Raw genomic sequence first — 13,961 nt, forward strand, 5'->3', positions numbered from 1 at the left:
CGTTTCTATTCGCTCCATTTTACGGTACCCGTACTCGAAAGTTTGAAAAACCATTGGTTTCGAGTGCTAATACTTTGATCCATCACATTGCCTCCCATGGTCGTCCTCGTCTCAGCCCTAGGACCTTCTCCTTTCGAGTTTGATTTCGTCTCGATCGCGTTTTGCGGTTACGTCTTTCTCGTTTCGGTTTCTTCAGCGTCTTCTTTGTCCATCGGTGTTTCTCCTCTCGTCATCTCCCTCCCTCATCGCGGCTTTTTTCCTCTCTTTTTCTCTCCGTTAACCCTGGACAATCCGTCTTCCTCTTCAGTTCGCTAGGCTCCAGCTTCAGGGTTCGGCTCTTCTCTGCGCGTCCGTTTGCCCCTTTTGTCGCCCTCGCGGTCATATTCTCCGTCTCCTTTTCCGCTGCTCTTTTTCCACCCTTCCTCCCTTCCATCACGTCAACTTCAACAGGTTCACCGTCCATTCATGCCACCATCGAGAAGCCGCGTCTCCTCGCGACTCTTTGATCTAGCTTCGCACGATCGCGACCTTCTCTTTCCGCCTCGATCCTTCCGATCTTTATCGGCGTCCACCGGCACACCGGGCTCCGATCTTGCAGCTACCGTGTCGCATTGTCCGAAGGAATGTCGTATTTATATCTCTCTAAAGAACCCATTACCGAAATATGCGGCTCCGGCATTCGAAATCTTAGTAGGCCAATTTCATTCGCGACTTGGTGCTATTACGGTGATTAACTCGTAAGTAGAATCTTGGCGGTTTGTCTCAATTTTAGTTTTATTTTTAACGCTGAAACTGCTTTCTACGTCGTAAAAGAATGCGCTCCAGCAAGAATGTATCGTTATCAAGGTATATAAAGCTTCTATCGAACCCATAGACCGTAATCTTGAACAAAAACCATGTCGTAGAAGAATGGCAGCCCTCGGTGGCGACGTCTTTCACGGGTTTCATGGAAAAATCTGACCGAAAGCTGTGCGACGCAATAGACTAATGAGATAGATTAAAAGAGTATGTTTGGCTTTTCTTTCAGCGAGATGCTAGAGGCGTGGGCAGCTGTCTGGGAGGCGGCAGCATTAGCGACGGCGGCGGCATATTGACGGTTATGGCGAAGTTGATGAAACAAGAACTGGCCTCCGACGCCGAGGAAGAGGGCCTGGTGCCTGCCCTCCCCGGTAGGTTCACCTCGATGCGGAAGGTGCCCTCCCTCTCCGACCTGTCCGATCCGGAGAGCTCCCTAGGTGAGTTTTTACTCGACTTTTGCCTCGAGGCAGCTTCGAAGCTTACGGTTAACTGGAAATCACCGCCGGACACACCGTCGTAATTTCGTGATATGTCGATAGGGTTCTTGCTTGTTGCCCTTCGATAGGTGCGATGAATTTCACCGCGATGCTATTTTTCCGCCTAAGTATGAGAAGCGATGTTTCTTTCGACTGGATTTTTATCTGCATCGCGCGAGATGAAACTAGCAAAAGGTAACACGCAGTTTACGCGAAATAGGCGTGCTTTTGACATTGATATGTTTAAGGTACGTATACATTTATGCGAATACTTATATGGACCTGATTGGGGAGTAAATAGTTTATATAACCGGGTAGGTTTATGTAATAGGACCACCTGACGCTTGGAAGTAGTTCAGATAATGAGACCAGTCTTCCTCAGGGGCTGTAGCTATGTTTGATTATAGCTACAGTACAAGCGTAGCGATCCCGTGGTACCCGAGCTATAGAGGGGCCCCAGCAGACATGTAAAAGAAGCACATACGTTCGAGATTGGTAATTTGTAACAAGCAAGACTGGACCAATAGGTACAATAATCGATATAAAAGAGATTACGTAGTCTTATAAAAATAAAGAAACAAACATGGAGTCCAGAAATAAATGGAGTTCTACTCTATGAGATATTAGAACCAAATAGTACAAATAATCATGCTTTTATGTATCGTATTGCGCTTATTTTAGATCGAATCTACGGTTATGTTATTAAGGGAACTAAAAGTAATCAAAATGTCTTCAACTTGGAAAAGTTTTTCAATGAAACAATTTTTTTAAAAAGGGAATCGAACAATACCCTTTACTGGGAAAAAGTGTTAGAAAATGATGGAAATTATCTTGTTCATTAGTATTTAAGACTTCTTTAATGAATAAATGTTGTTAAAATTTTGATTACTTCTCGGTTCCACTAATATATTTTCCAAACGTGATTTCCAGTTCCGAACGCTCGAAAAGCCTCTTTCTCTTAGATAGTATCTACACACGGTGAATATCATCGAAGCCATAACATTAAGAAATGCTCTCACACACTCGTGAAGCATATGTGAATGTGCGAGTATGCGACGACGCCGATTCGTCACTCGGTTGCGTATCGAGTGTTGGCGGCGTGAGAAAATTGAACGCTCACGCGTGTGTTTACCCGGCTGGTCTAGTAATCGTCGAGGCAAATGTTTCAATTAGCCGCGTACGCGACCATTGTAGTTTTAACGCGCTATGAGATACCTATTGTTCGGGAGGAGGGTGATGCGCTCGGTTTCGAGGACCTCACTGTGTTGATCGCGTTAATTTACCGCGCGTTTCACTACCGTCGGGGGACACTAAATTTCCCGCAGTCTCGCAGCCGTATTCGTCGAGCGTTTTTACTTGTTAACGCGCGCTGGTTACGTCGCACGAACACGTAACAGCTTTTCGGGCTGCGATGCGACGTAATCGTAATCTCTGTTATCTTCTCAGTTTTTCTATTTCACGACTCTTTTACACGTCAAATACTAGTTTTTCACGTGCTGTTCAGCGCGTGTATAGTCATGATATTTTCGAAAACCTGCAGGTCTCTTCGTTTATGTTTTGAGTAAAATAGCGCCGATGAAGGAGAAATTGTTTACTAAATTCAGTAGTATTAAAAATAGTTGGTGAAATTAATATATGAAAAGAAGTAATTATCTGTTTAATATCAGCTTGTCCGAGACTATTTAATCGTCACTCTTAGCGATGAAAAGCTTCTTCCAAATTTTCTTAACTTTATTAAATTGCCAGACACTACAAATAATATCTTGTGAGAATAACTATAGCAAACATTGATTAATCGTTGTCCTGATCGTTGATGTCCGTTGCCGTTAGTTTCCGGATATTTTACGAAAAGTTTCCACGCGCGTCAACGGGTTCGATTCGACGTAAAACCGTCGTGGAATGTTGTTTATCACCAGAAGGGATTGACGTTGGAAGGAATTTTGAAATCAGCTTTTTGAAACACGATCGATCCCCACCCTCCTCCCAGATATCGTCGATGTAGCGTCCTGTTAACCGTCGAGAGATTGCGACACTAAACGGTGCACTTACATCGAGTGACGCTTGCATAATATGAGCGCTGGCTGCATAAGCACTAACTCGTGTATAACTTGTCCGATTAGATCGCGCAGACCCCGGCTCGCGCGCGACGTTGCGTGTTTTGTTGTTTTTAATTTTAAAACTGCCTCAGAGACGAGAAGACCACCGTTGTTTTGGAGCTATGATCGAGCCAGATCGATACATTGTAGCTCCTTGAGAAAAAATTGAGACGGATACTCTCGTGGGTTAAAGATACTAATTAAATATTTAGTTATTAAATAACACGAGTCTCGGGACTTTAGATCTTCTTCGGTATTCAAAATCGTAGTCTGGATTGATCGTACTAAAATTGGAATAGATCAGGCGAGGATTCGTAGTCTTAGCCTTAAAAGGGATCGAACTTCTTATTATTTTCTCTTCAACTCGAAAGTAGTTTTTCAATATTTCTATCAAATTTTTATCAAGTATTCCACTTGTTTACTTTCAGTCAGGGAGCAACGATAATTCCAAAGAAATGTTCGATGACAAATTGACAATTGAGAATTCCAATGGTATCCAGGTTACTTGGCGCAGAGCGTGTAGGGTTCGGCTAAAAAAAGTTTCGCGGGTCGATTTGCATACAATCCGCACGAAACTCGAGACTCGCCTCGAGGAAACAAATTGGACGCGCGGTGGGTTAGAGTGTTTATACAGGGGGTGACCTATCGCGACAAGGAACGCGGGGTACGGTCTAATACGAATCGTTTCGAAGGTAACCTACGCAAAGCGCAACGTCCACGTGCTATCCGATTTCGCAGTTGACGCTCGCGATGCTGCAACGTGGACACGCGAAACGACGTTGCGTTTAATTGGACCTCTGGTGCGTGCTCGAGGCGTTGTTGCTCTTAACTAGCGTCATTAGAACGTTGCTAGTTTTTGTAGGAAATCGTGGACGATTGCGTTATCCGTTCTTCTTCGTTAGAATTAAACAAATTCCACGCGCTGTCTGGCTTGGTGGCCTCTAAACCTTTTGGAAGGGTTCGAAAATGAAATTGTTGCTGTTATAGGCGTTTGAATTCGCTTGGAATTAACACTAAATGTACCAAGTGGTGTCGAATGATCTCTAACATAGAAATACAGTCCTAAATTGAAAGTTAGAGAGTAAAGGTCAGATCCTTTTTTAATATTACATTTCCTATAACGAGTTAAGAATTTCTTTCCAAAAATCAACGTTTATTTCACAATGTGTCAAATAACCCTTCATGGCGAGAATAGATATACGTAAAGTGCTTGTACGTTTAGTGTTAAATTACTTTTATTGATCTTCATTGATTATGCTTGTTATTCAATAGGAAACATTGTTTTGGAAGTGTAGTAAGAAATGTAATTAAATATGGAGGCACATTTAGGTATAAGAGGTACACGAATGGAGTCTTTGGAATATTGTAGGCCTACTTGAAAAATTCTATTGCCAATGTAGCCTATGTAGCTTAATATAGCTTCCTTTAGAATGTTTCTGGTATTTTGATCGATCAGTATTGTTTCTGGTTTACATATGCGAAAAAAGGAACCCGCGTCGTCCTTGACAATGGACAAGCACACTTCGACGGTGCAATTGCGTCAATGCAGTTGGCACAATGGCTGTTAATATGCACTTTGCACACGTTCTTGTTCCTGTAAGGAGCAGACGAAAATATCGATTGATATATTTCGGTTGACGTCTCGCTGGACGGTGGGAGAGCACTAAAATAGCAATCGAGTCGATTATTCTTATTGACGTGGATAAAATAAAATATTCGACGCCATGATTCAGTTACTTAGCACGAATAAACAGAATATATATTCTTTTAAGTGGTAGTTTATCATATTTTTATTTCAAATGCATACACAGTTAATTATAACTTTTAGGATAAAAATTATAAATTCTTTTCCTCTAGATCGTACGTTTTCATACTTTTGTTTGGAACTCGTGCTCACACTAATCGACAAAAATGACACTCGTTTTATCATCCTGCGATTACTCATTCTAGTATATATCGAACACGACGCAGAGACGCAAAGGCTAGATTACCAAGCTTCGTATTCATTGTCTCCATTCTGGACATAGTTTAGAGCCCGATCGGACCATCGCGTCTCGATTTTACGATCGGTGTAGTTTCTCAACGCGCCATTTCAGCAAGTGGCAGAGAGAAATCCGATAACTATTTAGTAACGAGTGCCAACAGCAACCTCGACTTGTTGCTCGAGCGATTCAGGGCATCCAGCGTTGAACGCGATCGCGATGTATAGAAACGCTTCTCGTTAAAGCGGATGGTGGTCGCGTTTTCGCGTTCGACAATAGCGAAACGACAGAGATCGAAAGGATCCCGTGGAAATCAGGAAAAATCGGAGAAACTAAGTGAGAGAGAGGGAATCGGGTGGCATGGAGCGGAGCATGAGTAATTCTTGTTACTCGCGGCTCGGCGAGCACGATCAAAATGTAGCGAGAATTTACGAATTGGATAATCAGCAGCATCCTCATTAAGGCCCCCCCACTGAACGCCCCCGCCTTCCATTCTCCTTTACCAACGCGTGTATACGTGCTCGTGCACGCACGCACGCACGCACGCACGCATGCATGCACGCACGCACGCTTGCTCGCGAGTGGCATCGTCGTGTTCGCTCACGTATCTATTCGCTCTTACACGCTCGCCAGTAGACGAATTTTTCCACTGATTCCGCGCACTTTTCCGACGCGCGCGACCCGTGAATCATTCTCAGGATCTCCAGCAGCTCTCTTGGGTTTTGCTTGTCTTCGATGGCTAGAAAGTAACAGTGATGCTTTAATCTTCAAATTAATCTTCAATGGTTTTATCCTTCTTTGCTCAGGCTCGAAGTATCATAGTTGGTTGGCCCAAAAGTTGGTTCCACTTTGTTCTATGATTTTTCTCCGTCTTTCGAGCAACTTCGAGAATTAAAGTGATGTTTGATAGCCCTTTTAGAATCGAAGCTCTTCCCATTTAACAAATTTTGTAGAAATCGAAAAAATCAATCTCAACATTTTCGTAGTTCAAGGATAGTATTAACCCTTTGCACTCGAGGTCTTTTTTTCTGGTATCTACCAGCAACTCGAAATGCTTTTTTAGCATTCTATTGCCACGAATGCTAAGATTATGTTGACTTCGAAAATGAGATCTCTAATTTGAGATTTGAGAATTAGGTCATCTTTGTCTCAACGATAATCATTTTATTGGCACTTCGAGTTCCAAAGAAATTATACCTAAAGAAAACCTAGCGACTGAGAGTCACCTCTCGAGTGCAAAGGGTTAAGTTTTCACTGTCAAGTGACTTTAACCTCTTTAGGAATATTGACACATATGTATATCGGGCCACAATAGAAGTAAAAAACATACAGTATTAAATTTACACAAAATTGTCTTGAAGCAAATATTGCTTTGATTTTTGTGCATTCTATACAAGCAAAAACAAATCCACTTAAACTTTGTCCCACCAGAGATTAAACAATAGACAATCGAACTGAAGTTAGTAAAACGAACGTACTTTTTGGTCGACTTAATAAATAATTTACCAACGTTTCACTGTTTTGCGTTGCTTTAATATCCAAATATATTACGCGCGTTGGTCAATATAGTGCGAGATAGTGTGCTTGAGTTAAAGGAAGAGAAAGTACAAGTTTGGATATTTCCGGATCGTGATGTATTCGTTTAGAAAAGAGATCAAAGTTGTCAACCATTCTAAGATCAGTCTGTACATAGAAATGCATCGATTATTTACATAACACGTGTTGGTATATCCTTTCAGGAGTCCATGAATTTATCTCGTTAATGTCGGTTACGTAGTCATTGAATCAACAACGATCGTGACTAATGCAGACGGTTTATAGATACATGACATGCAAGTAATCGGTGTAGGTATGTTTATATTTGAATAAATTGTGTTATAATAAACTGAGATTGGAGCAAATTAAATTTCAGTTGAGTCAGCCACGGAAAATACAGGTTCAGCACGTACTCCACATCGCGCGATTAAATTATTTCAATTATCTAAACGATCGCGAATCGAGTGACCGATCGATCGACGCTAGATCATTGTCTCATCGGAGTGTTTGTAGCGGCATCGAGAACGATGATATCCCCTATATAAAGTTACGAATTTTGTAAATACAAGGATGTTTGACTATCAACCCTGAAAACGTGGCAAATGGCGGAGTGTATACAACGACACGTGTATGTAATTAGTAGTTTGTACTGTTGCGAGTCGTTCAACCTTCGCGAGCGTGCAAACCGTGTCGTCATCGTCTACGCACTGTTTTTCTCACGGAGAAAATTGATCGCGGGAAACCAACCGTCCTCGTTTTCTGAGTGACGCGAAGTCCAGTTTCCCTTCTCATGGAAAACTTGCAACTCAAAATTAAGGACTTTCTCTTTCCACGATCGCGTTCGAGTCTTCCGAAGGTTGGCGAGCCGTTAACATGTTGGATTATCGACTGCTCCGGCATTTAACGCCGACCTGTTAGCTTGTTGGAAGAACTTTCAGCGCTGTACTCCAATTTTCGTGAGAAATCGATGGAAATCGTCGTCCAGGAACGTGGTCTGGTTGCATTTGTCTCGATGCGAGCATAAAAGCGCGCACTACTGCCTCTAGAATGAAAATTAGAAATGAAAATGTCAAAAAATCCTTGTTAAATGTTGGCTAGGACAGCTACGTGTATCTCCTCGATTGCTGGAAAGCAATTTTCTCTCATCGATGTTCTCTGTACTCGAAGCCAGAGACGTCGACGTTTGTTTACCCGATCGGCGCAAGAGGGCATTGAATAATGCAGGTTTTCTGCGACATTGTCATAACAACCGAGTCCCACGTCATTGTTACCCGATCCCCTTCCCACCCTCTGCCACATGATAGGACGCTGATGACAGTTGGTGGCCGGAATGTTTTATGCAAATGTCCATTGTCTTCGGCGACATTGACGCGCACCCGCGAGAAGTCTGTTTCTTTCGTGCTTCCTTCAACGACTACGTCGATCGCAGTCGGCTACCGGTCGGAGAAGACCGCTGGAAAACCGACACGGGTCACTTCTAATGAGAAAATTGCGCCCGAACGGGACGGGGTCGCCTTTCGTTCTGACCGTCGCAATCGCGACGTCGGCTTTCGAGTTAATTAATCCGATCTCTGGTTCTTCTGGGACTTCGGACTGATCCGTGAACTTGGAGCAATTGCCAACTCGCTAATCTTGGCTCGACTTACAAGGAATGTTTGGCAATTGATACACGCCGAAAAATAAAGTTCGTGCGAACCCAGTCACAGTGGTCTTTTTCATTTTGGCTGAAAAATGAATTCAAGATTGGAAACGGCCCTTTAAAATAATTCTGGTTATTTACATTTTTGTTGATATCTCTGAAATCATAAGAGATATCGAACAAATTTTAAATGCAAAATTTAATGATTCTTAACGCTAAACCAAGCAAGTTGAATTATCTCTTTCAAAATCATTTGCAAAAAATTAGACAAAACCTTCGTGTAGCGATTCCTCACGTTTTATCCCGACTCGCCTCCGTTGCTAGCAATTTATTTTTATTATACTTGCCGATTCAAGGAAAAAAGCAAGAAGAAAGGCTCAAAATCCGCCACGTGGGCGAAAGGTGAGCGTACCCGAGGTGTCGTACGAAATCGCCACGTGACGAGCAGAAGGCTCGATCTCTGGATCTCCGAGAGGCCGAACGGTCGTCGCCGGGACGAATGCAACAGGGCCTTATCGATCCGAACTTTCTTTTCTCTCGGTTGCGTGAAAGACGTGTCGTAAACGCGTCGCCCGAAACACTTGGCAAGACCTGTCCTTCGGTACCGTAACACATGGCATGGCATGGCATGGAGAAAAGTGACTGGACTCTCCCGAAGGCCCTTCGTAACACAGGGCACGTAAAGCTTGGAGCCATGCTCATCCGGTGCTCGCTACCTGGCTGCGGAATAAATTGGATATATATAAACACGTACCCTGTGGCTCCGATGGATCGCTTCTCGGAATGACAAATTGACTTCGCGATCGACAGCCGCGGACTCCTTCGATTTTCAGGATCTTTGACTGTCTTTGAAGCCCAATACTCGATCGAAGCTCGACCCAATTGGATTGGATCTCGATCCTTGATCGGTCTTCGCGTGGTCCGCTAGGATCTGCTTTGAAGTCTTGTAGGTTCTTCATCTCTTAACCCCTTTCAAATACTTTATAAGGCACCCGTTTTTTATTTAAAAAACGAAGAAAACGTAGATATTATAATCGATGTCTCGAGAATCTTCTTTCCACCATTTTCATGAGCAAAGAATCGATCGCCTAGTCCACTAGAATTTTGCTCGCTCCAAATAGCAATAGGACAAAAAGATGAATCCCAGCTTCCGCCCAATAGTCCTTCCAGGAGCGGGCGTAATCTTAGGAAAGGTAACTGTTCTACATTGTTTTTGCCAGAAAGATTATCGTCTCGTCGACGAGCGGTAGATTTAATCTCGTCGCCGCTACACTATCACCCATAGGATCTCTACGTCTGTCGCGCGATCACGAGGCGAGAATCGTTATTGTCGAGACAGACGAGACAGGAGGATGTACGAGGTGCCGAAGAGGTCCTTAACAGTCGGAGGATATCGTTGGCGATCGGTGAAAAACTTCACCATAGATCCACCGATCGTGTGCCTTCGCGGAATACCATTTTAAGCATCTAGGAAAGTATGCGTCTGCGGTTCCACGTGATTGATAAGATTCTTCGGTAGCCGTGCGACGATAGTTCAGTCACGTAGGACAACACGCCTGCCGCTGGCGGTATATTAAAAGTAGCAAGACGGAAAGATACAAGTGCTCCGTTCCCTCGAACGACGAAGACAGTCCGTCGTAGATCGTTTGCATTTTCCACGTACGATCGATTCTGTATATCGACGAAGGATAATGCGAGTCGTCAAAACCTCGAGGATACGAGGAATTTTATTTGAACTCGCTAATAAAATTCGCAGTCTTCTCTCGCACCGGAAGCGAACGGAATATAGCAACGTATTTTCTTTTCTCGAATGGATTCCTCGTTCGATAGTGATCGCGAGAAATGTTTGTATCATCGCGGATGGTTTTACATTTCTTCGTTTCGACGGACTGGCATTCTGGTTTAACTCTTCGAGAGCGGACATTCTCGAGCACGTCGGATAAGACAGGTCAGAGTCGAACCAGATGGAGATGAAGGAGAGCGACTTAATTTATTTTGCAAGAAAATTCAATCGGGTCTCAGACTTTGCACAGAATCTAAAAAAGAAACGCGCGATAGAGGCGAATACGTTTATAAAAGAGAAGGATAAAAGTTAACTATTTTCTTGGATTTCTGCTACAACCTTTCGACGCAGACGAAGACGAAGATTCTTAGCGCAAAGAAGCGTTCCGTTCTTCACGAGCGATGCGCGATAGAGGCGAATACGTTTCGAGTCGTAGGAAGTTAACGTTCTCGTTACGAGAAGCAATTCAGCGCGTCGAGCGAGATCAAAGGCTTCCCTCGACCGCCGCTGAAAATCAGAAATCACGGAGGGCCACAATTGTCGGGCGTATTTGTCACGGAGAACGGAGGGAAAACGAGGGAAAAAATGCGGTCGAAGCCTCACGAGTGCATGAGAATGTACGCACACGACCCGTGGGTAAGAGCGGCGAACGAGGGTGCACGCTCGAAAGGATCATGAGAGGGAAACGTGAACTCATTGGGCCGCGTTAACCGGTCCCACGCTTGAATATCATTCGCCGTTTTTTTTTTTTTTTTTTTGTTTATATATATATATATTATCGAGCGCTCGATCACCTTGGATGCGTATAATTAACTACTTTTAACGTAATCGGAGAAATCGATTACTTCGGTATTTGCAACATCCCGATGAACAATACGGATTCGAAGGTGGTGTAAATTTATTATTTGTTTTAAGTCAGTTTAGCTAGTGCTTCTTTCTAAAATTATTCACTACGATTTTACTCCAATTTTGGTAAGAATGATTTAAGCAGGCAAGTTGATATATGTACTTTGCTTTTTATTTTCGAAGATATAATAGTTTGCACGAGGATTATTTGTCGATAAGGGAACTCTGCGTAACGGTTTATTCGCAACGTTTATCCCAACAGTTTATTCAGACGAGATGTTATTCATTCAGCGAGAAACACGGATTGTAGCACTCTGACGGAAATTTTTATCGAACCGTACGGGTAAGAAGTTCTTCATCATTCTCCTCGGTGGCGTTGATAGCGACAAATAAAAACAAACGTACCGGTAACAGTCAGAAAATAACCTTCCTCGATCAGCGTTCCCTGTAAGCTCGCACCTCGCCGAAAGATCCACGAAAACGAAGTTTGTCCTTCGAGTGTAGGCTCTTAATTGCAAATGAACAGTGAATTAGAATTTCATTCGAGGAGCAAAGAAGCGTCGAATCGAAGCGTTCTCGGGGGAATCTCGCCTCGAAGATCTCCTATGTAATTCCAACGATACTTTTTATCGGATCGAGAATTCGGTGAAACGAACGTTTATCGTCGAAGGGAATCGATCCACGGCAGCGTCAGAGTCTCTCGAGGCTGCAGAACGAAGCATTGCGCGAAATGCGTAACCGCAGCTGTGCGTGCGGTCGAGAAACCTCCCCTTTCACCTCCTTCCCTGGCTGCTTCAGGGTCTCTCTCCCTGTCTCTCCTTCGGCCCGGTTTGCTTACCTACCGGAGACCAGACGCAGATACGGTTCTCACGTCCTCGATCCCCGGAGACGACGATTTACAGTTTCAAACAAACCCTCTTTCTCCCTCCTCTAGCCACCAGTCTCTACTCGTCCTCTCGTGGCTCGGACAGATGCTGCGAACAGGGAGAGGGAATTTCCAGATTTTCAAATTGCCTTGACTCCGAGCCCAAGAGCTTCGAGAACTCGAGGAACGAGCATGCTCTCCGCTTCATCGAGGCATATGGCGTTCCCATGAAGGTTTTCGACGCTACTGTGTGGGATAGGATGCTTTGATTTTGGATTTCACTCTCGAGGGGGTACTCTTCTGTTTATATTAGCTTCAGGGAAATTTTTGTGATTTTATCGAGGGCGAAACACTTGACGTTCGTTAGGGTAGAAAGTATCGGAAGAATGTTGATCAAATTAAAGGGCGTTTTGTATTTAAATCTTGGAGTTTTTCGTAGAACTTGTGCCTTTAGTGTATCTAGAACGGACAGTAATTTTTAAGGTAACAAAAATATCTTAGTTTAGGAGTAAAACCCTTAAGCAACAAGATTATCAACAAGAATAATCTATTGTTTGATCCAGGGTAAAAAGAGAACTCGTTTAAGAATGCATTCCAAGTTAAATTCTCAATTTTCAGACATTTCTTTGGACTTCTTTTTTACACACTGAAGGAACTTTGTTAAAATAGATTTTTTGAAATTCTAGAATACCCCTTTGATATCTTTGAGATCCTGTAATTGTTGAATTGATGTACGTTATTTAATTTCGACAGCTGATTGGTAGTACGCAAAAACAGTTTGACTTTTGACTTTAATCAAAGTATTTTGTAGCACAAGCCAATTTGATAATCCTGCTGGCCGTCTATCACGAACCTATTATAAGCATCGATGGATTTTAAAAAATTCATTATCGCGCGGTAATTGACAGCGGAGCATGCATCGAAAATCTATTTCTAGGATCTGTAAATTCTTCAAGTAGCAATCCGCTGGGCACGAATTCGTCTCCGATTCATCCGCGACTCTGAATCGAAACGATCGATAGCGTCGTATTTTTGCGAGGAAAGCTGATTTTAAATTTCGACGTAAAATGCTCTTAATGCTAAATGCTAAAATCTTCAACGATTTTATCTTTGATAATATAAAGAACTCTGCTTGGATGGCCTTCGAGCATTTATTACTCAACTATAATTACAAGTATCGATGTCGCTAACTATATCGAAGTAATAAATGTTCAAAGTCTACTCGATACGAGCAATTTTTATTTTTAGGTTATTTAAATTACACATTATTTAAATAGAATTACAAATATCGTTACCGATGCTCGAAGAGCACTCAACGCAGGATATTTTTACTTTCTGTTACTTAACGTTTATCCCTGATAAATCCCAAGTCTGATAAGCAAACATCGCGATCGCGTCCGATATCTAAAACCGTATCGCGCAAAATGTAACGTTCGATTGGCGTTTTCCTTAAATAGTCGTTGCCAGGGGCATCGGTCGGAGGCGGTCGATGGAAACGAACCTTTCTCTCGGATAGCTTATTGAACGGGATTTAAAGATAGTTTAGCGCGTGGAAAATGCATACATGCTCGTGGCAGCGGTGATCCGTGCGAATGATTCGGTCCCTGCTCCGTCGACGGGGCTGCTGATCGAAACCTGAAAGTGTCTACCTCTGTCGGTCTCGTACACCCTGCACGGTTCCACGAAGCTTGGATGATTTCCTCGCAGAGGGCGACGCGATCGTTGAGTGATCTACCGGGGGTAAAACAGGAACCTTCGCTGGATCGCGCCGCGAGGATCCTTGAAAGTCGTGTTACCTTGAACGAGTAGGTGCTCCATACAACTCGGGTCTAGCACAGGTGTACTTCATTCATCGAGTTGCCGTTGGATAGATTCCCCATTCACCCGGCGAGATCTATAGCGAGTGGTACATAGAGACTTTTAAATCGAAGGTTATCGAG

The 13,961-nt window shown here is 43.3% G+C and overlaps 1 protein-coding gene across 5 annotated transcripts in view; it reads left to right on the forward strand.

Annotated features, from left to right (window-relative positions):
* Window positions 1–13,961, forward strand: part of LOC128895478 (ETS-like protein pointed) — a 179,340-nt gene that overhangs the window by 18,697 nt on the left and 146,682 nt on the right. For all 5 annotated transcript variants that reach the window (XM_054158095.1, XM_054158101.1, XM_054158096.1 and 2 more), the window contains one exon: window positions 1,028–1,235. In XM_054158095.1, the coding sequence (XP_054014070.1) occupies window positions 1,028–1,235 (208 nt within the window). The remainder of the gene's footprint in view (window positions 1–1,027; window positions 1,236–13,961) is intronic.

Source organism: Hylaeus anthracinus, unplaced genomic scaffold, assembly GCF_026225885.1.
Source record: "Hylaeus anthracinus isolate JK02 unplaced genomic scaffold, UHH_iyHylAnth1.0_haploid 5, whole genome shotgun sequence".
NCBI lineage: Eukaryota > Metazoa > Arthropoda > Insecta > Hymenoptera > Colletidae > Hylaeus > Hylaeus anthracinus.